Raw genomic sequence first — 17,500 nt, 5'->3', positions numbered from 1 at the left:
GGAAACTTTTCCTCTCCATTATCTGCTCAGATTTATGCAATATATTCACCCTACTTCTTGCGGCAAGGCTAATACTGCACGAACTGTCGTAGCAATTTGTAAAGTAACAACAGATAACAGCAATATGGGCAGTCTGCCTGCTTACTAGTTATAAATTATCCTTCAAATATAGCTAAGAATTAAAGTGAACTATGAGGGTATACACGCCGAATAATACACTACTCGGCATATATGTAACCGGGTGGTGGCGGGCAAGGAGGAACTCGACTGCTTTGATAAAGTGTAACCATCTAAATAACAATGAACTTGAACAAGGCCTCGTAACTTCTCAGGTGCATGGCTGTCTCGTCAGTCAGTCTTGAACCATACATCTAACCAGCGTGTCTAGTGAACACACTGTGGTGAACGGCAGCTGGCTCAACATACTATGGTGAATGGCAGCTGGCTCAATACATTGTGGTGAGTAACTGAACATACTTAACTTAAACACACTTGTGTAAATGTACTTACCAGAAAGAGGAGACAAGAGAGGAGTAGTGTTGACATCTTTCAAGACGAAGGTGAACTGCTGCTTAACATTCTCCCACACTCACTTATATGACTGAGAAAGATATGCTTTTAGATAAACAGAAAACAGATTGGTAAATGGACATTATAGTTTCAGGGACACGTTGATGCGGCCTTCAGTTGTTGATAGTTTCAGGGACACGTTGATGCGGCCTTCAGTTGTTGATAGTTTAAGGGACACGTTGATGCGGCCTTCAGTTGTTGATAGTTTAAGGGATACGTTGATGCGGCCTTCAGTTGTTGATAGTTTAAGGGACACGTTGATGAGGCCTTCGGTTGTTGATAGTTTAAGGGACACGTTGATGCGGCCTTCAGTTGTTGATAGTTTAAGGGACACGTTGATGCGGCCTTCAGTTGTTGATAGTTTAAGGGATACGTTGATGCGGCCTTCAGTTGTTGATAGTTTAAGGGACACGTTGATGCGGCCTTCAGTTGTTGATAGTTTAAGGGATACGTTGATGCGGCCTTCAGTTGTTGATAGTTTAAGGGACACGTTGATGAGGCCTTCGGTTGTTGATAGTTTAAGGGACACGTTGATGCGGCCTTCAGTTGTTGATAGTTTAAGGGACACGTTGATGCGGCCTTCAGTTGTTGATAGTTTAAGGTACACGTTGATGCGGCCTTCAGTTGTTGATAGTTTAAGGAACACCTTGATGCGGCCTTCAGTTGTTGATAGTTTAAGGGACACGTTGATGCGGCCTTCAGTTGTTGATAGTTTCAGGGACACCTTGATGCGGCCTTCAGTTGTTGATAGTTTAAGGGACACCTTGATGCGGCCTTCAGTTGTTGATAGTTTCAGGGACACCTTGATGCGGCCTTCAGTTGTTGAGAGGTCTGTGCTAGGTATCACATCCTGGTATTTTTTTCAGTTCGTCACAACCTTTGAGTAGTGAGGACGTGCGCTGCTCATTTACCAACATGGCGCTGCATAGCTACAGGCGCATCAACACTGTTTGCGTTGAGTTGACCCGTGGGGCTGTCACCGGAGACACGATGGACTTGTTACTACCGGCGATTATCCGTGATACCTACGGTATCGCAAATGAAGAGATATGTGGTGTAGCACTTAATGGGACGACACGGATCTTCGTTAAAATGACGTCAGCAAATGTCTATGAAGCGGTGGTGGATAAGTATCAAGAGACCATTATAGCCGTCAATTCAGCTGTATCAGTACGTCTTCATGATGTATCACGACATTACACATGGGTTAAAATAAGGAATGTGCCTTTTGAGGCGACTGAATTTGTTATAAAAGATGAACTACGTAATTATGGTACGGTTCATATGGCCTCTGCAGGTCGGTGGGCCGCTGGACCTTATGCTGGAAGTTTGGAGGGAACATATTCAGTCAAAATGACCTTACGCCATCCCATACCGTCCTATATTATGTTGCAAGCATTTCGAACTCAAGTATATGTAACATATGGGGGGCAACGTCGTACGTGTCGGCTGTGTGGGTCGTATGACCACATAGCGGCACAGTGTGGTAAGCGTCGTGGGAATCTCCAAATATCGCAACAGCAACAATCGGAAGAGGTCGAGGAAGTTGAGGGACGAGAACAGTCTTATGCTCACCCGTCTCGACAACGGACATCTTGGAGTGAAGAGGTAGAAAAAGCGCAGGAGAATGCTTTGGAGGATGCAAAACAGCGAGAAGAATCACCGTCACTGGACAATGCTCTTCTCCAGACTGAGGGACTGACCACCTCAAAACTTTAAGGGTGATGGACTGATTACATCGTCTTCAAGTATCTTCTGCTTCTATCAACTTTTCTGTACTCGACTGAAGAAGCCTACTGTGTAGGCGAAACGTTTCGAAATAAAGATACCTAACTGTTGCATATGTGTCTTACCTAACAACCTGTCGGTATTTTATACCATTTTAATGTTCAATCTGTCTGACACTGCAACACAAGGGTATCTTGGTACAGACCTACAATCAACTTCGACAACCTCTACTAGTGAGAACGGCTCGATTTGAGAGGGACCTGTCCTCCCAACATCTGAGTTTTTACCTCTCCTAGTGACCTACGTCTCACCTCTTGGCGCTATATTAGGCTCCATCCTGTCACTTCATCTCCATATTGTTTCATACCATGGAACAATGCTCTTCTCCAGACTGAGGGACTGACCACCTCAAAACTTTAAGGGTGATGGACTGATTACATCGTCTTCAAGTATCTTCTGCTTCTATCAACTTTTCTGTACTCGACTGAAGAAGCCTACTGTGTAGGCGAAACGTTTCGAAATAAAGATACCTAACTGTTGCATATGTGTCTTACCTAACATAAATAAAGTATTTGAAGAGACTGCCCATTATGGGGGACGAGGATGTAGCGGCGTCTTTAGTGAAGGCACTGGATGTATTGTTAGACGAGTCGATCGTCAACCGTGTGGAGGATCCAGGTGCAATTTTGGGATCGGTTGAGCATCATGGTGAGGCGACGGATGAAAGCATTGAGTCTAGTGTGTCGCATGGTATGATGGTGAATATAGCAGAAGTGGAGGTGCATCATGATAGTACTAAAGAAATCCCAATGCAGGTGGAGGGTAGGACGCGAAAGCGAACTGCGACCCCACCAGACTCAGACGACGTGCTTACTCCTGCCTAAAGGCCAGGGAAAAAGTCTTGGGCGGATGTACAGAGGAAAGGGAACAGTGAATCCACGAAACAAGAGTTTATCAAGGTGATTCCCAAAAAAGGAGAGAGGGATAGAGGTGTTGTAAAATGTATAAGTGAAAAGTCTATACCTAGAACGGCTGTATAGCCCTTGTGGCTTAGCGCTTCTTTTTGATTATAATAATAATATACCTAGAACGAAAGGAAAATCCCATTAATTGACTTAAGGTTTTGACAATAAATATTAACGGTTTGAGATCTGAGCGGAAGCGAAAGTGGTTTAATGAATTTTTGGTGCGTCTAGATGTGGATGTGGTATTTATCCAAGAACACAATTACAGAATTGGATATGAGTTAGAAATGAACGGTTACGATGTGTATATGGAATATGCGACGAGGTTAAAAGGAGGCGTCGCCATTCTGGTAAAGGAAAATAGCCCGTTTTTAGTACGCCATAGTGAAAGGGGGGAGGGGAGAGTGATTAGGGTGGATGGTTTATGGGGTAGAGTACACATAAGTTTTGTAGGTGTATATGGGCCGGCCGAGGGAGATGTACGACTTAAAACTCATTTTGTACAAGATGTATTAGTATATTATCTACGTAGTTTACCAAATGTAGCGATAATAGGGGGAGACTGGAATTGTGTAATACGACGAAAAGACGTGGAGCCTCGAGGAGCGGGTTGTTGCTTGGGGTTCTTGGGAGATTTATTGACGAGTGTGGGTTTAATGGATGTGTGTAGGGGGGATGGCATGGTGGAGCATACTTTCATTAGACGAGATTATGTGGCGAGATTGGATAGAATGTACGTGTCTAGTACGGTTACAGTGCGGAGAGTGAGTGTGATAAATGTGTTTTTTTCGGATCATAGAGGAGTGGTAATGGATGTAGATATTGCGGGTGTGCCTAGGAGGGGTCCGTCATTTTGGAAATTAAATGTAAAGTTATTGAAGAGAGAGGAAAGTCGTTTGTCTTTTGGGCATATGTGGGAACGCCTAGTGGTTGAAGCACCTGGAGATGTGGCTTTGGTTAATTGGTGGGAAAGGATAGCCAAAAAGCGAATTAAGGAATATTATATTAGTCAGGGAGTGAGATATAATCAGTTACAGTATGGTTTCCAACGATATTTAGAGGGGCAGTTGCGCTACTGCTATGTACAAGCGAATGCTAATTATCCTGTTACAGAAATTGAACGAATTAATGAGCAACTACGAAATTTACAAAACGAAAGGTTTGATGGGGAAAGGCTTAAGGGTGGAATCGAAGAGGTTTTGTGGGGAGATCGGCCGTCGGCGTGTGTGTTGAGGAATCAACACAGACGTCGCAAAGCAATGGAGTTAATGGGGTTGAATGTCCAGGAAGGTATGCAGGGGTATAGAGTGAATCAGGTGTTGACGACGACGGAGGGTATGAGTGGGTATATTGATGCTTGGGTTAAAATGAAAACGCAAAGTGTTGGAATAAGTGAAATTGCATTGCAGTCAATCGGTAGGTTTGTGCGTTGTGAGCTGGAGGAGCATGATCGTTTGATGTTGGGAGGGCCGATAACGGAGTGTGAGACTTGGGAGGCTTTATCTGGGGCGCAATTGGGTAAGGCGCCAGGAATAGATGGGTTGCCCAGCGACTTTTATCTTCAAAATTGGAACGTTTTGAAGGGGTTTCTGGTACGTTTATTCAATATCATGAAGCGGGATGGGGTTTTAGGGGAACAACAAAGGTTGGCTGTGGTCGTCCTAGTTCCTAAAGGCGAGCCATTAACGGTTAAAGATTATCGTGCAATCTCGTTATTATGTGGGGACTATAAAATTTTTGGAAGGATCTTGGCTAACAGAATAAAAAAAGTCCTGGGCAAAGTGATTGACAAGGGACAATATGGGGTGCCGGGCAGGTCTATGTATGAAGGTCACGGTATGATTAGAAGTTTTATTGAAGAAAGAGTAAGATTGGGAGGGGGGGTATTGGCTATAGATTGGGAGGCAGCATATGATAGTGTGGAACGGGAGACGTTATGGAAGATCATGAGATGGCAGGGGTTTGGGGCAGAAATTATATCATGGGCCAAATTAATGTATCAGGAGGCAACTTTGCGTGTGCAGGTGAATGGGAGGTTGGGAGATCGAATTCAGATGGGAAGGGGTTTGCGTCAAGGTTGTCCCCTTTCACAAATTTTTTTTGCTTGTTTTCAAGATCCCTTTTATAGAGGGATAAGGGTTTTATTGGAAGCAAATGGGATGGGTAATGTAAGGGGTGGGGGAGCGGGCATTGTTGGATATGTCGACGACACGACGATTTTGGTGAGAGAAAACATGGATTTGATTCGGGTAGAAAAGTTAGTGAAAGTTTTTGAAAAGGCTACTGGCATGACGATCAACATGGGGAAAACAAAGTATATGAATCTTGGAAAAGGTCACGTGAGGAAGGAATGGTAGCTGAAAGGTGGGAAAGGGTGGACCAAATAAAGATATGTGGGATCGTTTATGTAAATGATATCAAGTCAGCACAACAAATAAATTCCGTGCGTATCGTTGATAGTGTTCTGAAGCGTCTTAGTGGGTTAAGAGCTGCTAATTTAAGTTTGCAACAAAGGGTGATAACAACGAATGTGCTATTATATAGTAAACTATGGCATGTTACGGTAATATTTCCGATACTTCGTTGTGAGTTAAAAAGGTTACAAAAAAGTGTTTTTAGATTCATTTGGGGAACAGGGAGCGAATGGTTAAGTAGAGCGGTTGTCACACTCCCGGTTGGCCGTGGAGGGCTGGGTCTTATAGATGTCGAAAAGAGGATAATAAGTATGTATTTAAAACATAGTTATAAGCGGGAGGGGGTGGGGGGCGAAAGAAGACGGTCTTCATAGGATACATCAGGATATGCGACGGTGGTGGGGGGGTAGGGAGTTCATGATAGGTGAGGCAATGTTACGGGTCTTCATAAACGTGAGGGATCACTCACAAATTAAATTGAGAAATCTTGATAGGGCAGATGGTAAGGCTCTGGTAGCGGCGGTAGAAGGAGTTTATCCGATGTATGATTGGCATAATATTTGGGGGCGTTTAAACAAATTGCGTTTAAAACCTAAAGTCAGAGAAGTTATGTATAGATTTTTACATGGAATCTTGCCGTCAGGAATGGTTTTATTCTATAAGAGAATACGAGAGGATGGGGAATGCAAGGATTGTGGAGGATTAGCGACTATTTATCATACGGTATATTTTTGCTATTGTATTGAACTTATAAGGGTTTGGATGGGTAAGGTTTTAAAGTTAGTGGGGGGAGGGGGTTTGCAGGTTTTGAGGGTTTTAAGTTTAGATATAACTGGGGTGAATAAAAGGGTTGAGAATGCGATTGGGTATATGATTACGGATTATATATACATGATGTGGGCTATGAGGGAGGCGGACGTGCGTGCAAGAATTAATGCATTGGCAGCAACTTTTTATAGGACACAGTGTAGAAATAAAGGGGTGTATGGAGGGAGATGGGAGAGAGATTTTAGTGAGGGTTATCGAAATTTCACATTAAGGGATTTATGGGATTTGCAAAGTGGGTAAGGGGATACCACGGGCTATTTTCCTAGACTTGGGTGTGAGCATGGAGAGCTGTTTATATGGATGTATAATTGAGTTTTGATATCTAGAGGCAGTAGGGTTATTACCCCGAGGGTTTCAGCAACTACACAGTTATCATTTAGAAATATGTAGCACTACGATTGCATATTATTTTTTATCATGTATAAATCATTTCAAGGACTTTATGATGAAAATTTTCAATGAGACTCAAATATGTTATAGGTGTCTTTACTGTTTTTGATTCAATTGTAAGTGGTAAAAAGTGTTTCCTGGCATATAGCAATTGGTTTTTATGTTATATTTTATGCTGTGTTACAGTGTGCTTTTCAGTAATATTATATTACATGTAACTACTTGCATTATTTTTCTTTGTTACGCTGAGATGTAAAATATCACATCGTAGTTTTGTTTTGTTATATTGGATGTTTTTATTGTGACTTTTAGTATTATCCCGTTTCCTTCTTTGAATACTAAATACCTATGTATGTTAAGATCTCGTGATAATCGCCAAAATTAATGTTTTGAGTATCATGGTGCTCTGTTAAGCACCTGAGATCTTAGATTTAGTCTTGCATACGTGTGAGCTGACAGGCAGAAACCTCACCTAGTATGTGCCTGATGTAGTCTCGTGTAGTGTAACGTGTGTGCTTGTGTATGTGTGTCATTGTGCGTGTTTGTTTTTTATCTCTGTTTTATTGTACAATCTTCATAATTTCCAGTGTTTGATGTTTGGTAATATGTAACCTTGTTAGAGATGTTCTTTAACAAATAAAACAATATCACTGTAATGTATAGTGTTGTGTGTGAGTGTATTACCACTGTAATATACGGTGTGTTGTGTGTGAGAGTGTATTACCACTGTAATATACGGTGTTTGTGTGTGAGAGTGTATTACCACTGTAATATACGGTGTGTTGTGTGTGAGTGTATTACCACTGTAATATACGGTGTTTGTGTGTGAGAGTGTATTACCACTGTAATATACGGTGTGTTGTGTGTGAGAGTGTATTACCACTGTAATATACGGTGTTTGTGTGTGAGAGTGTATTACCACTGTAATATACGGTGTGTTGTGTGTGAGTGTATTACCACTGTAATATACGGTGTTTGTGTGTGAGAGTGTATTACCACTGTAATATACGGTGTGTTGTGTGTGAGAGTATTATCACTGTAATATACGGTGTTTGTGTGTGAGAGTGTATTACCACTGTAATATACGGTGTGTTGTGTGTGAGTGTATTACCACTGTAATATACGGTGTGTTGTGTGTGAGAGTGTATTACCACTGTAATATACGGTGTGTTGTGTGTGAGAGTGTATTACCACTGTAATATACGGTGTGTTGTGTGTGAGAGTGTATTACCACTGTAATATACGGTGTGTTGTGTGTGAGAGTATTATCACTGTAATATACGGTGTGTTGTGTGTGAGAGTGTATTACCACTGTAATATACGGTGTGTTGTGTGTGAGTGTGTATTACCACTGTAATATACGGTGTGTTGTGTGTGAGTGTGTATTACCACTGTAATATACGGTGTGTTGTGTGTGAGAGTGTATTACCACTGTAATATACGGTGTGTTGTGTGTGAGTGTGTATTACCACTGTAATATACGGTGTGTTGTGTGTGAGAGTGTATTACCACTGTAATATACGGTGTGTTGTGTGTGAGAGTGTATTACCACTGTAATATACGGTGTGTTGTGTGTGAGTGTGTATTACCACTGTAATATACGGTGTGTTGTGTGTGAGAGTGTATTACCACTGTAATAAACGGTGTGTTGTGTGTGAGAGTATTATCACTGTAATATACGGTGTTTTGAGTGTGAGAGTGTATTACCACTGTAATATACGGTGTGTTGTATGTGAGAGTGTATTATCACTGTAATATACGGTGTGTTGTGTGTGAGTGTGTATTACCACTGTAATATACGGTGTGTTGTGTGTGAGAGTGTATTACCACTGTAATATACGGTGTGTTGTGTGTGAGTGTGTATTACCACTGTAATATACGGTGTGTTGTGTGTGAGTGTGTATTACCACTGTAATATACGGTGTGTTGTGTGTGAGAGTGTATTACCACTGTAATATACGGTGTGTTGTGTGTGAGTGTGTATTACCACTGTAATATACGGTGTGTTGTGTGTGAGTGTGTATTACCACTGTAATATACGGTGTGTTGTGTGTGAGAGTGTATTACCACTGTAATATACGGTGTGTTGTGTGTGAGTGTGTATTACCACTGTAATATACGGTGTGTTGTGTGTGAGTGTGTATTACCACTGTAATATACGGTGTGTTGTGTGTGAGAGTGTATTACCACTGTAATATACGGTGTGTTGTGTGTGAGAGTGTATTACCACTGTAATATACGGTGTGTTGTGTGTGAGAGTGTATTACCACTGTAATATACGGTGTGTTGTGTGTGAGTGTGTATTACCACTGTAATATACGGTGTGTTGTGTGTGAGTGTGTATTACCACTGTAATATACGGTGTGTTGTGTGTGAGAGTGTATTACCACTGTAATATACGGTGTGTTGTGTGTGAGTGTGTATTACCACTGTAATATACGGTGTGTTGTGTGTGAGAGTGTATTACCACTGTAATATACGGTGTGTTGTGTGTGAGTGTGTATTACCACTGTAATATACGGTGTGTTGTGTGTGAGAGTGTATTACCACTGTAATATACGGTGTGTTGTGTGTGAGAGTGTATTACCACTGTAATATACGGTGTGTTGTGTGTGAGAGTGTATTACCACTGTAATATACGGTGTGTTGTGTGTGAGTGTGTATTACCACTGTAATATACGGTGTGTTGTGTGTGAGAGTGTATTACCACTGTAATATACGGTGTGTTGTGTGTGAGTGTGTATTACCACTGTAATATACGGTGTGTTGTGTGTGAGAGTGTATTACCACTGTAATATACGGTGTGTTGTGTGTGAGTGTGTATTACCACTGTAATATACGGTGTGTTGTGTGTGAGTGTGTATTACCACTGTAATATACGGTGTGGTGTGTGTGAGAGTGTATTACCACTGTAATATACGGTGTGTTGTGTGTGAGTGTGTATTACCACTGTAATATACGGTGTGTTGTGTGTGAGTGTGTATTACCACTGTAATATACGGTGTGTTGTGTGTGAGAGTGTATTACCACTGTAATATACGGTGTGTTGTGTGTGAGTGTGTATTACCACTGTAATATACGGTGTGGTGTGTGTGAGTGTGTATTACCACTGTACTGTATGGTGTCGTTATTAGGTCTCGGGTTAAGTGCGATTCTAGTGCAGTAATCTTTTGTCGTGTATCTTTTTAATATATTTCTGTCATTTGTATCGCACTGTTTTAAATAAAATATAAAAAAAAAAAAAATTTTGTGTGTGTCTATCCAAAACTGTTGGTGAAATAGGTTTTACCATAAAGAAGGAAGAGCCCTTTGTTTTGTGTTAATGTACGAGTGACGTGAATGACTGCAGATTATAGACTAAATATATTTGTTTCCATTTCAAGTATTACGGTGCATCATACGTAATGTCCGGCTGTCATCTAATCCTCAGGCATGTTTATGTATATCGGTTTCTAAATCTCTGAATATTTCACCTATATATTCAGAATCGCATCCTCCTGGCCCGGTGGCCTGGTGGCTAAAGCTCCCGCTTCACACACGGAGGGCCCGGGTTCGATTCCCGGCGGGTGGAAACATTTCGATACGTTTCCTTACACCTGTTGTCCTGTTCACCTAGCAGCAAATAGGTACCCGGGTGTTAGTCGACTGGTGTGGGTCGCATCCTGGGGGACAAGATTAAGGACCCCAATGGAAATAAGTTAGACAGTCCTCGATGACGCACTGACTTTCTTGGGTTATCCTGGGTGGCTAACCCTCCGGGGTTAAAAATCCGAACGAAATCTTATCTTATCACATGGGATGCTGTAAATGTGCTTCTAACGAGGCTGAATTCCTGAATAGTCTTCATGCTGAGGACTGCCATATTCAGGTCAAGTATTCAGAGCAGAAATATGTTTGAAGTTGCTGTTTGTATAGCAGGAGAATCAGTAATAATGATAATATCTTTATTCTACAAATACAAGGCATACAGGCCTAGCTGGCATTAGTGACATACTACTATATAGAAAGCCCCTTGTTATACAGAGCATTTCGGGCAAATTAGGTCAGTTTTGTCCCAGGATGCGACCCACAGTCGACTAACACCCATTTTATACTTATGGATGAATATAGACAACCAGTGTATAGAAATACGCCCAGTGTTTCAACCCTCGCCGGGAATCGAACCCAAATAATCACCGTGTGAAGCTAGAGCTTTTGCCACCAGACCATCGGCGATCAGTAGTGGTAGTGTCTTTGGGATTAGTGAAGGAAATAAGAAATCTGTTCCTGCAGGAGAGGATGATGTGTGAGAAATTTCGTCGGAGAAAAAGGATCTCATTACGTAGTTTTGTCCTCCAAGAAAACTTCTAGAGATCCTGAGAACATGTTGAAATAAACGTGTGACTCCGCCTGTTTTGTTTTTCTGTGGTCATGGTGAGAGCAGTAATGGCTTAAGTCGTCATTACTGGTGGAATTTCTGTATACTTTATAATAAGAATATAATTCTCTCCGATGAAGAGAATATCCAGAAATAGTACTGAGTCGTCTCGTTCTTCCAATGTGAAATGAAGGATCGTCACAGTTGAGTTGGTTATGCAAACTATGATGGTTGAAACGTCCTGGAACGATGACAGAGACATCGTCGACATACCTAAGCCATGTAATGTGACGTGCAATGATGGTGGTGAATGGGTCTCTCTCACGATGTTCCAGGTCCAGATTTTGCCAATACTTTATTCGAACTTAAAATCATTATTCCAAACCTTCCGTATTTCTATGATTTACCAAAGAACCATAAAGACATAACTTTAGATCCAATAATCTGTTGTAAACGAACATTGTTATTACGAACATTGATAAATTAGACACAAGTGCAACACTTGGGTATCTTTATTGAGGAAAAGTGTTGCACATGTGTAATTTATCAACTTGTCGGTTCTCGGAACCATTCATCTACATTACGAACATTATCATCATCTTTTCTAGATACTTTCTCAACAGCACATAAAACATCCTGAAGATTTTATTAATAAATTCAAATATTTGAACCTGTGTAATAAAACTTTTAAGTTTGGATTAAGATTCCCTAGTCACTAGAGTCCAAGTTGAATTACTTTCATCTCAACTCCAACTTCTCCATAAAAAAAATAACCTCACTAACCAAGCTTAATGTCATTACGAATGTTCTTTTTTCTTTTAATAGTGAATTTTATAAACAGTATTATGGTTAAGTCAATCTCCCGTCTCTCCAGCTTAAATATGGAAAATTTTGAATTTCAGATGCCTCCTCCCATGACATCAGGAGACGTGATCTGGCATAGGTATGTATATTATATTTTCACTTACTGAGATAAGGACTGGGGAACCTTCGATACGTTTTCGATCATTTTAATCATTCTGTACCAGCTGTTTATATTAAAGTTGAATGGGGAATCGATAACATACTTCACTTCCTTGACATTTTAATCATTATGTAATAATTAAACAGAATTCACGGTTTACAGAAAACCAACACTGTCAATTATATTAATTTCTTTAGCCATCGTGCATTGAGGATTTGTAGTCCATTCATTTAACCGAGAAACAACATATTAGGCATCAGTTTAAGGAGTTAAGCTATGCTGAAAGCAGATTTACATAAAGCTAATAACAGTTTTAATAAACCAGAATATAAGGAAAAACAAGGAAATGCAATTTACGGCATTTCAATAAGAGGTAACAAAATTTAATAAAATCTCTGATCCAACCTTTTTATATCTCAACAAATTTGACAGTCTTGTCCCAACAACACAAGAACTATGTCTCCCTGGAAAACCCTTATGTCTGCAGCAACTCTCGTAATAGTTGTGACTCAGTGTACATAGGACAGCCATGGCGATGTTTAGAGATCTGTTATCCTAACATAAACGTATTTTTAGATGTCAAGAACACTCTGCTCTCTCCCAACATTTGAAAAGCTTCAGCCACACCATCAGTTGGAATGAAGTATCAATTACACACAAAAACTCCTGTCCTTAAGAAATGAAAATCATTGAATCAGCTTTAATCGACGCTGAAGTAAATTTCAATCTCTCGATGGGGCAATTAGATACTAAGTTATATAGCCAAATTTGCCAAATGTGCGTTGAAGTTATTTATTTCAGCACAACTAACCAAGCCAAAAATAAATTATTAATACAGTTGTAGAAGACTTATATGTTTTTTTTTTTCAGTACCATCATAGATTACAAGGTTTACTACAATTTCTCTTGTGTATTTTCTTTTTCACATGACCTCCTACCGCTAATGTTACTTCTTACCTTCACTACATTCTCCTGAAGAGAATCCAAGTCAGAGTTTGAAATATACTGTTGCAACTGCCATTACTGCACTTGTTTGCACACAATTGCTTAATGCCTCAAATGATGTAGTGGAAGTTTTAGCAGTAAAGGTCGAGAACCAAAACCTAGTCATTGTGGTAGTCTACAAGCCTCCGGATGCAACATCCCAGCAATTCCAGGAACAGCTGTTAAAAATTGACCACTGTCTGGAAAATCTTCCAGCTCCTGCACCCAACATCTTGCTCCTGGGGGATTTCAACTTAAGGCACCTAAAATGGAGGAATATAGCAAATAATATTGTTGCAGTAATAACACCAGGAGGCAGCTCTGATGAAAACTCACACTCACACGAGCTTTTAAATCTCTGCACAAAATTCAATTTAAACCAGCAAATAATAGAGCCTACTAGAATGGAGAATACACTAGACCTCATCTTCACTAACAATGATGATCTGATAAGAAATGTCACCATATCAAAAACAATATACTCAGATCACAACATAATTGAGGTTCAGACATGTATGCGTGGAGCCCCAGACCGACATAATGAGACTAGTCACGAGGGAGCATTCACCAAATTCAACTACAATAACAAAAACATAAAGTGGGACCAAGTAAACCAAGTCCTAACCGATATAAGCTGGGAAGATATACTAAGCAACACAGACCCCAACTTACGCCTAGAACAGATTAACTTGGTGGCACTCGATGTATGCACAAAGCTTATTCCTCTAAGAAAAAGGAGGAGTAGATGTAAAATAGAAAGAGACAGGCGCTCCCTTTACAGGCGACAGAAAAGAATAACAGAGCGGCTAAAAGAGGTCAATATATCTGAAATGCGTAGGGAGACACTGGTCAGAGAAATAGCAAGCATTGAACTTAAGCTAAAGGAATCTTATAGGAGTCAGGAATCGCGGGAAGAACTAAAAGCCATAAATGAAATCGAAAGAAACCCAAAGTATTTCTTCTCCTATGCCAAATCAAAATCGAGAACAACGTCCAGTATTGGGCCCCTACTTAAACAAGATGGGTCCTACACAGATGACAGCAAGGAAATGAGTGAGCTACTCAAGTCCCAATATGACTCAGTTTTTAGCAAGCCGCTAACCAGACTGAGAGTCGAAGATCAAAATGAATTTTTTATGAGAGAGCCACAAAATTTGGTTAACACAAGCCTATCCGATGTTATCCTGACGCCAAATGATTTCGAACAGGCGATAAATGACATGCCCATGCACTCTGCCCCAGGGCCAGACTCATGGAACTCCGTGTTCATCAAGAACTGCAAGAAGCCCCTATCACGAGCCTTTTCCATCCTATGGAGAGGGAGCATGGACACGGGGGTCGTCCCACAGTTATTATAAACAACAGACATAGCCCCACTCCACAAAGGGGGCAGTAAAGCAACAGCAAAGAACTACAGACCGATAGCACTAACATCCCATATCATAAAAATCTTTGAAAGGGTCCTAAGAAGCAAGATCACCACCCATCTAGAAACCCATCAGTTATACAACCCAGGGCAACATGGGTTTAGAACAGGTCGCTCCTGTCTGTCTCAACTATTGGATCAATACGACAAGGTCCTAAATGCACTAGAAGACAAAAAGAATGCAGATGTAATATATACAGACTTTGCAAAAGCCTTCGACAAGTGTGACCATGGCGTAATAGCGCACAAAATGCGTGCTAAAGGAATAACAGGAAAAGTCGGTCGATGGATCTATAATTTCCTCACTAACAGAACACAGAATGCAGATGTAATATATACAGACTTTGCAAAAGCCTTCGACAAGTGTGACCATGGCGTAATAGCGCACAAAATGCGTGCTAAAGGAATAACAGGAAAAGTCGGTCGATGGATCTATAATTTCCTCACTAACAGAACACAGAGAGTAGTCGTCAACAGAGTAAAGTCCGAGGCAGCTACGGTGAAAAGCTCTGTTCCACAAGGCACAGTACTCGCTCCCATCTTGTTCCTCATCCTCATATCCGACATAGACAAGGATGTCAGCCACAGAACCGTGTCTTCCTTTGCAGATGACACCCGAATCTGCATGACAGTGTCTTCCATTGCAGACACTGCAAGGCTCCAGGCGGACATCAACCGAATCTTTCAGTGGGCTGCAGAAAACAATATGAAGTTCAACGATGAGAAATTTCAATTACTCAGATATGGTAAACACGAGGAAATTAAATCTTCATCAGAGTACAAAACAAATTCTGGCCACAAAATAGAGCGAAACACCAACGTCATAGACCTGGGAGTGATCATGTCGGAGGATCTCACCTTCAAGGACCATAACATTGTATCAATCGCATCTGCTAGAAAAATGACAGGATGGATAATGAGAACCTTCAAAACTAGGGAGGCCAAGCCCATGATGACACTCTTCAGGTCACTTGTTCTATCTAGGCTGGAATATTGCTGCACACTAACAGCACCTTTCAAGGCAGGTGAAATTGCTGACCTAGAAAATGTACAGAGAACCTTCACGGCGCGCATAACGGAGATAAAACACCTCAATTACTGGGAGCGCTTGAGGTTCCTGAACCTGTATTCCCTGGAACGCAGGCGGGAGAGATACATGATTATATACACCTGGAAAATCCTAGAGGGACTAGTACCGAACTTGCACACGAAAATCACTCACTACGAAAGCAAAAGACTTGGCAGACAATGCAACATCCCCCCAATGAAAAGCAGGGGTGTCACTAGCACGTTAAGAGACCATACAATAAGTGTCAGGGGCCCGAGACTGTTCAACTGCCTCCCAGCATACATAAGGGGGATTACCAACAGACCCCTGGCAGTCTTCAAGCTGGCACTGGACAAGCACCTAAAGTCGGTTCCTGACCAGCCGGGCTGTGGCTCGTACGTTGGTTTGCGTACAGCCAGCAGCAACAGCCTGGTTGATCAGGCTCTGATCCACCAGGAGGCCTGGTCACAGACCGGGCCGCGGGGGCGTTGACCCCCGGAACTCTCTCCAGGTAAACTCCAGAGAGTAGTCGTCAACAGAGTAAAGTCCGAGGCAGCTACGGTGAAAAGCTCTGTTCCACAAGGCACAGTACTTGCTCCCATCTTGTTCCTCATCCTCATATCGGAAAGTTTTTATTAAGTTTAATATGTTTATTATGCACCCCATACCCATCCTGTGGGCGGTAGTCAAAAGGTTACAGAGGTACATAATTGGTCCAGGGACTGGACTCCAAAGTTTTGATAGCTGAGCAAGTTACAGAGGTAATGAATTCACAATTTACAAAGGTAATGAACTCACAATTTACAAAGGTAATGAACTCCAGGTAGGTCTAGTCACAATCATGACAAGTTACAAAGGTATTTACAGATTACAGAGATACGTAATGGGTCCAGGGACTGGGCTCCCAAAGTTGTGATGGCTGAACTAGGTACAAGGTAATGAACTCACAAGTTACAAAGGTAATGAATCCTGTAAGAATGGTTAGTTACGTTTATACATGGCTACAATCATGAACAAATTATAGTGTAATGAGCAATTCACACTTCCACACCCGGTCACAACTGTAGTGAGTTATTGGTGCAAATATTGATTGTTGACACACACACACACACACACATACAAATTCATACACACACACACACACACACACACACACACACACACACACACACACACACACACACACAAACACACACACACACACACATAAACACACACACACACACACACACACACACTCGAATTTAATCCTGCCAAATGTCATGAAGATAGGGGAAGGGCACAGAAGACCACAGACAGAGTATAGGCTAGGTGGCCAAAGACTGCAAACCTCACTCAAGGAGAAAGATCTTGGGGTGAGTATAACACCGAGCATGTCTCCGGAAGCACACATCAATCAGATAACTGCTGCAGCATATGGGCGCCTGGCAAACCTGAGAACAGCATTCCGATACCTTAGTAAGGAATCATTCAAGACACTGTACACCGTGTATGTCAGGCCCATACTGGAGTATGCAGCACCTGTTTGGAACCCGCACTTGATAAAGCACGTCAAGAAACTAGAGAAAGTACAAAGGTTTGCGACAAGGTTAGTTCCAGAGCTAAGGGGAATGTCCTATGAAGAAAGATTAAGGGAAATCGGCCTGACGACACTGGAGGACAAGAGGGTCAGGGGAGACATGATAACGACATATAAAATACTGCGTGGAATAGACAAGGTGGACAAAGACAGGATGTTCCAGGGAGGGGACACAGAAACAAGAGGCCACAATTGGAAGTTGAAGACACAAATGAGTCAGAGAGATAGTAGGAAGTATTTCTTCAGT

General features: G+C 41.5%; 1 protein-coding gene and 1 long non-coding RNA gene across 2 annotated transcripts in view; one reads left to right on the top strand and one right to left on the bottom strand.

Moving 5' to 3' along the window:
* Positions 1–602, bottom strand: part of LOC128703170 (mucin-6) — a 6,757-nt gene extending 6,155 nt beyond the window's left edge. The window contains exon 1 of the mRNA XM_070103378.1: positions 511–602. Within this exon, the coding sequence (XP_069959479.1) occupies positions 511–546 (36 nt within the window). The 5' untranslated portion in view covers positions 547–602. The remainder of the gene's footprint in view (positions 1–510) is intronic.
* The window catches only part of LOC138855216 (uncharacterized), a 49,421-nt gene that overhangs the window by 1,100 nt on the left and 30,821 nt on the right, over positions 1–17,500 (top strand). The window contains exons 1-2 of the long non-coding RNA XR_011394412.1: positions 1–459; positions 12,155–12,195. The exon at positions 1–459 is cut by the window's left edge and continues 1,100 nt beyond it. This is a non-coding gene — a long non-coding RNA (uncharacterized lncRNA). The remainder of the gene's footprint in view (positions 460–12,154; positions 12,196–17,500) is intronic.

Source organism: Cherax quadricarinatus, chromosome 85, assembly GCF_038502225.1.
Source record: "Cherax quadricarinatus isolate ZL_2023a chromosome 85, ASM3850222v1, whole genome shotgun sequence".
Classification (NCBI taxonomy): Eukaryota; Metazoa; Arthropoda; class Malacostraca; order Decapoda; family Parastacidae; genus Cherax; species Cherax quadricarinatus.
This window is presented reverse-complemented; position numbering and strand designations above follow the sequence as displayed.